The sequence below is a fragment of the Micropterus dolomieu genome, linkage group LG07, assembly GCF_021292245.1.
Source record: "Micropterus dolomieu isolate WLL.071019.BEF.003 ecotype Adirondacks linkage group LG07, ASM2129224v1, whole genome shotgun sequence".
Lineage (NCBI taxonomy): Eukaryota > Metazoa > Chordata > Actinopteri > Centrarchiformes > Centrarchidae > Micropterus > Micropterus dolomieu.
The window spans coordinates 21,456,518-21,463,100 of NC_060156.1; the positions used below are offsets into that span (position 1 = coordinate 21,456,518).

The 6,583-nt window shown below is 41.7% G+C and overlaps 1 protein-coding gene across 2 annotated transcripts in view; it reads right to left on the reverse strand.

Moving 5' to 3' along the window:
* Nucleotides 1-1,302: 1,302 nt before the first annotated feature.
* LOC123973447 (protein FAM124A) overlaps nucleotides 1,303-6,583 on the reverse strand; it is a 30,076-nt gene continuing 24,795 nt past the window's right edge. For both annotated transcript variants that reach the window (XM_046053486.1, XM_046053484.1), the window contains exon 4: nucleotides 1,303-2,411. In XM_046053486.1, coding sequence (XP_045909442.1) covers nucleotides 1,602-2,411 — 810 coding nt within the window. In that variant the 3' untranslated portion in view covers nucleotides 1,303-1,601. The remainder of the gene's footprint in view (nucleotides 2,412-6,583) is intronic.

The following is a 6,583-nucleotide window of genomic DNA, read 5'->3' on the forward strand; positions in this document are numbered from 1 at the left end:
GCAATTCATTAAACCACTCTCTGTGTTGATTGGCTGATGATGAGGACACTTCTGAAGGGCTGCAAGAAGACGTCACCATGACAATCACTGTGCACTATTATTAGATTTCCCTCTTCAGACTGAATGGAGACCTCACAAGGAGACTCAAACCTGTTTAAGTGCTCAAACGGTGGAGCTGAAGCAAGAGGTCGTTAAAGATTTCCCCAGACCCGGATGAGCGTTATAGACCTCAATAAAGCAGACATGATGCTGTTTCAACGAGTCCTGAAAAAATACTTAATAAATAATTAAATCTAAATAATTTTAGAGATTAGTTTAAAATCAAGAAGCAATCATGAGAAATCACTGGACGTGGAGATCCTATCAAATTAAATCGTTCACCTCAAAGTTCAACACAAGAGGTCAGCATTGTCTTGCATTACAATACTTTACACTCTGGTAAAAAAATGTCCACATGCAAGAGATTAGCTCATGTTTTCATGAGTCTCGTTGAGTCTAGTTGAGATTTTTACATCGTAAGACCATCTTTTTACTTTTCAAAGTTTTTTGTAATGTTATTCAGACTAAATTTTTTGCCATATTCTGTCTTCGTTATTCTGTAGTTTTCTGTACCCACAATATCATTTATTTGAACGTTTTCTTCTTATTGTGATTATTTTTTTCCCACCTGATTGTATTTCTAACTCACTAACTTTTTAAAAGCAATTTGGTCAACAATTGTTGGTTTTAAATGTGCTTTGAAAATTATTTGATTTTCTTGTGTTGGATACATGTAATGAAGATGTCTCACTATCCACCAAACTATACCTTAAAAGCCCTTTTACATTTTCACATTCCCCTTATTCAATAAGCAGCCTGTCTTTTAAACTTGCCATGTAAAGGAAGCATAAGTAAAAATTAGGTCAGGAGTTGGTGGAAATGAAACCAGAGCTAAAAGGAGAGTGTAAATTGGACGTACATTCATCAGGCGGACAGAAACACAACACCAAATGAATGATTATGTGGCTCTATGTCTGCCATAGAAATGTTGGTGCCCCCCACTTTTAGTACCGGTGCATTTAGTTGAAGTGTTTGGATGGCAGCTCAAATCACAACAGTTTTTACAACTTAAACACAACTGCAAGATAAAGAAATCCATAAACTGCAAGACCGAGCTATGAGTCAAACTTCAAGTTCCCAGCACTGCAAGTCATCTGCCTAACCCAGTTTAATTTATATTCTCACATTAATGCTCAAACCATAAATGCTGTTCAAATAAACACTTAAAAACGGAGAGTCAAGGATGGAAAGTTACATTATGGGTAATGTGTAGCACACGTGATGGAGAAAAACATTTATTGAATAGTGTCTGTACACAGTTACGTGATTGGTCCTTTAAACATGTAATTTCATTTACTTATATAACCTGACATTTACAAAGCTTAAATCTATATGAAAAATACATTCACAAATACAGGAGAACATCAAATACAGTTTGTGCTGAGCTCAAGTTTAAAGTCACTGTAATTTGTAGTTTTGCTATCAAACACCAGGGGGCAGGGTAGAGCTGTCTTGGTGGTCTTTACTGACCAGAGTGAATCCCCTCAGTTTATAACAATAGATCAAATGTAGAATTCTTGGTCTTCTTCTTCTACCTTGTCTGTCTCTTCAACTGGGACACTAATAATGCTGCAAGTGTCAGACTGGTTCATGGAAACATCGCTCAGGGATGGAGCAGCACTTGTGTTCCCACTGGTTCTTTGGATCTGTGACCCCTGGAAGTTAGAGGGAATGCTGTTGGTGATGAAGCTGTTAGGAGTCCGGCCCAATGTGGCTGCCCTGTAGGGGTCCTCTGGGATGCCAGGAGAGAGGGAGGATCTGATGTCTTCTGGCGGTGCCGACAACGGCCGAGAGGGTTGTGGGAGGCTGGATTTAATGTACGCAGACACCACACTAAGGTCCACACTGCTGCCTGGACCTACTTTGTTCCCTGTGTCCACATCCGTCTCCTCTGCTCCAATCAGAGCGTCTACGTTGAGCCGGAAGGGCGGGATGAGGGAGGAGCTCCTGTTAAGAGAGTGGCTCCTGTGATGGGGGCTGGGAGAAGGCCCAGGAGAGGAGCAGGTGGAGCGGGAGCTGGCTGAGCCCAGGTTGGGTAGAGAGAAGAGGGAGCCAGTCTGATGACCCCTCCACTGGGTCCTCCAGCTATCCGGATGGTGCTGGTCAGCCCACTGCTCCTGCTCATCCGGCTCCTCATAGGCCAGAGGGGTAGTCTGGTGGACTCTGAGACGAGATGATGCCCGATGGTGGTGCCTACGATTCCTGTGCGAGGCAGCGCTACGGGTGAAGGTGGATGGAGCAGAGGCTGATTCAGTGACAGTGGATGATAGGTGGCAGTGATCTTGTAGGTGTTTGAAGTGTGCACCTTGGACCTGAGCAAGAAGGAAAAGAAAACCAATTAGAATATATACTGTACTGTAGAATGTGTGTTTACTGATATCAGACAGTCTGATTAGAAGTTTTATCAGTAACCCAAATCCTTCTGAAGGATAAACATCTTGCAAAGCACCAGCTTCAATATGTAAATAAATCTGTTTTCTAAGATATTCAATATATATTCAGTTATACAAGATATTCAGATATTTTAGTAAGAGGTTTGGGTGGCGATTCAGAGGTGGAACCAGGTTAGAGCTGACAAGAACAAGTGAATTATAATACTCACATCCCAAACATCATGCACAAAAACAAAACAAAAAGCACTGCAATATCTTTTTTTCCCTTCTTCTTTTGTTGGATTGGTGGAAAGGCACTTTGTACTCACTGCAAAACCATGTATATAAAATTAAACAGAATACACCCTTTTCACAGCAGACATTTTGGAAAAGCACAGGTGGAACTAATAACATTAACGTGTCCCAGTAAGCCATGACATTGACCCAGCATACAACATAGCAAAGCATAGCTAAATGGAATGCAGTTGTTGTTATTAATGTTATTGATTACACATTTGCTTTTCCTGTCATGACATGTCAGCCAGGAAAAAGGTCCATAATCTTATGGTGAAAGTATAGTAATGTATAAACGTATAGTTAAAGTATAGTTGACTTAATGCCGACTGCAGCACTACAAGAACTTTATTCTAAAAAATTCTCCAGAAAAACATTTATTTTAAGAGGGCAGAGCTGTGGCACAGGGGCAGACTGGAGTTAAATTCAAAATTGCTATAAGTACACTGGCAACTCTTACTTGCACAAAGGCACCAATGATCAGCTGCCTCTGTAATGGAGCTTTGAACATGGTCCATTTGGATTCCATTTTTCTCATCTCGCACTGGTCCTGCCTAGTTTTAGGAACTTTACTTTGCCAATATCAAGTCTTTTAAGTTCAGACAGTGTTATGTATTGGCCAGGTTTCTGATTACCCCAGATTTTGTTGTTTGATACTAGCAAATTTAAACATTTGTTGTTGCTCGAAGGTTCATTCTTGACCTTTGAAATAGCAGTTTGATACGAATCTTTCCTAAATATGTTGCTTGTTTGTTGAAGGGGACTATTCTTTGTATGCCCCGAAGAGGTAGTTAAATATGAGGTCACAGGGGTTCCAGAGAAAGGAGGTGCATATTCAAGACTATTAACATCTCCCTCTAGGGCTCTCATGCAACCAAGCACTGCTGCTGTACAGGCAGCAAAGACAAGGAGGAAGGAATACAAGGGAATCCTGGGTTTTACAAAAGTCCCACATGCCCCCTGTTCTCAGCCTGGCCACTTCATGAATCACACCAGCAGCTGGAGAATTCATAAGCATCCAGAGGAGCCCCATGTGTATCACCTCCATTTATGGACCAAAGCATCTCAAAACTCATAGGCAGCTGTTCAGAAAAACCTGCCATACCACAAATCTACAGTCTGAATGTCATTTACAAAGTAACGGGTCTGGAAAAGCAAGAAACAATATGATAGATTCCCCTCTGATGCGATTTGTGGAAATGTTCTTTTTTTGAACATGTAAGGCAGCTGCAGCAGTATTCATTTCATTGCTCTGTCAGTTCAGTTTCTCGTCTATGTTTTCCTTCTCTGTAAGTACTGAAATGCACAGCTCCCTCCTCCTCTCAATGTTGATAGTTTCTCCATGTTTCTGTTCTCATGTCTGCTCTGTCATCTGGCTTTCCAACCAAACAATACAAGCAGAAGCAATAACTTTCCACACAGCAGCCTCAAGACAATTATTTCAAGAGCATAGGGATTCAGGGGGGGTTCAGATTTCCATATGTTCACAATAAATATCATGGAAGAGAATGGAAGTAAATCTTAAAGTTTCCTCAGAGCAACTGGGATGTACCACGTTCTCATGACAGACTAAAGTGCAGGAAACAACTGACGTCTGTATTTCTGACATATAATAATAAATATTCTTACTGATCATTGTGATTGTGAATTGAAATATTTATACAGTGCTTATAACTTCAAATTCAAATGTATTATAAAAGTTCATCATTTAGGGTTTACACAGAAAATATGTTTTCTATGTAAATTTGCTTGTTCATATGTGAGAGTTTGCTGCTTTTCTGTGTCTTCTTTGGTTTGCTTGTTGCAGACAATTGGATTAATTGATTAATCTGAATAACAATCGAGAAATTATTTTTCAATACATAGCTGGAATCATGAAAGCAATATAAAACCTAAAAAGTATGAAAGTAACCATAATAATTATAAGAAAGTAAAAAACAGCACAGCTGGAAACAACAGCAACATAATAGCTTGTACATCACAAAAAAACTAGCAATAGCAAATAACAAGACTGAGAGTCTACAGCCATGCCAGCCGCTCTGTGAGGGTGCATTTAAGCACAGTGGTGCTTTGAGCAAAATGCTAACGTGGGCATGCTAACATGGTCACAATGACAGTGCTAACATGCTGATTTATTCAGGTATAATATTTACCATGTTCACAATCTTAGTTTAGCATGCTTGCATGCTAACATTTGTTAATTCAGCATAACACGAAGTACAGCTGAGGCTGATGGGAATGCGACTTGTTTTGGAGGTTTCTGGTCATAAACCAAAGTATTGGTATATTTCAGTAATTCAAGGTAATCCATCCAATAGTAGAGATATCAAAAAACACAAATATCAGTCTCATGCTACCACAAAAGGAAAAGTGACCAAAGTCAGTAGGATTCATTGTCTGGAGATCATGAATGTCTACACAAGATTCCATGGCAATCCATCTAATAATTATTGAGACCTTTCACTCACTTCTGACAGACTGATAGACCATTGCAATCCATAGAGCCTAAACAAACAGCACATTATGTAAAAGCTTATTCCAAAATAAACACTTTAAAACCTAAGCTAGAAACAAACTATCTGCCGGGCTAAGGTAAATTGATCCTTTCATATTGAGGAAAGGGTTATGGCTTAGTCGTGTAGTTGTGATGGTTAAAGCTACTATGTTCAATATTTTTATAACAACAGTGTATCAATGTCACATTCTGCCTGTCGGCTACATTAAGTTTAGCACATTAAGTTTTTGGTCAGTTGAGTTTCTGTTATCCTAGTCCCCTGTCTGAGTTTGTCTGCGTTGTCCTGTTTCTTGTCTCCCTTATCCACTCTGTGTTATTACTTCGGTCCCTGTTTGTTTTGTTGCTTACACCTTGCGTTAGACTCCCTGTTTCTGTCCTGTTTAGTGTAGACGTTAGTAGTTTAGCAGTTAGTCAATGTTTAGCCTTGTTTGTTCCATGGTTCATATGCATGTTCTGTTTTGCTCTGTTAGCATCTTTCCTGTCATGTATCTTAGGTTTAGTTCTGCATTTTAGTTCTGTGTCTTAGTTTATGTCTGTGTTCAGTGTCCAGTACCAAGGTTATGTCTGTTTCCCCTGCTGTCTCTCTGCCTGCCTGTCTCTGTTTCCCCTGCTGTCTCTCTGCCTCCCTGTCTCTGTTTCCCCTGCTGTCTCTCTGCTTCCCTGTCTCTGTTTCCCCTGCTGTCTCTCTGCCTCCCTGTCTCTCTGTTTCTCCTGCTGTCTCTCTGCCTCCCTGTCTCTCTGTTCCCCCTGCTGTCTCTCTGCCTCCCTGTCTCTCTGTTCCTCCTGCTGTCTCTCTGCCTGCCTGTCTCTGTTTCCCTGCCTGTCTCTCTGTTTCCCCTGCTGTCTCTCTGCCTCCCTGTCTCTCTTTGTTCCCCCTGCTGTCTCTCTGCATGCCTGTCTCTCTGTTTCCCCTGCTGTCTCTCTGCCTGCCTGTCTCTGTTTCCCCTGCTGTCTCTCTGCATGCCTGTCTCTGTTTCCCCTGCTGTCTCTCTGCATGCCTGTCTCTGTTTCCCCTGCTGTCTCTCTGCCTGCCTGTCTCTGTTTCCCCTGCTGTCTCTCTGCTTCCCTGTCTCTCTGTTCCCCCTGCTGTCTCTCTGCCTGCCTGTCTCTCTGTTTCCCCTGCTGTCGCTCTGCTTCCCTGTCTCTGTTTCCCCTGCTGTCTCTCTGCCTCCCTGTCTCTCTGTTTCTCCTGCTGTCTCTCTGCCTCCCTGTCTCTCTGTTTCCCCTGCTGTCTCTCTGCCTGCCTGTCTCTCTGTTTCCCCTTCTGTCTCGCTGCGGCCCTGTCTCTCTTTGCTCCGCGTTG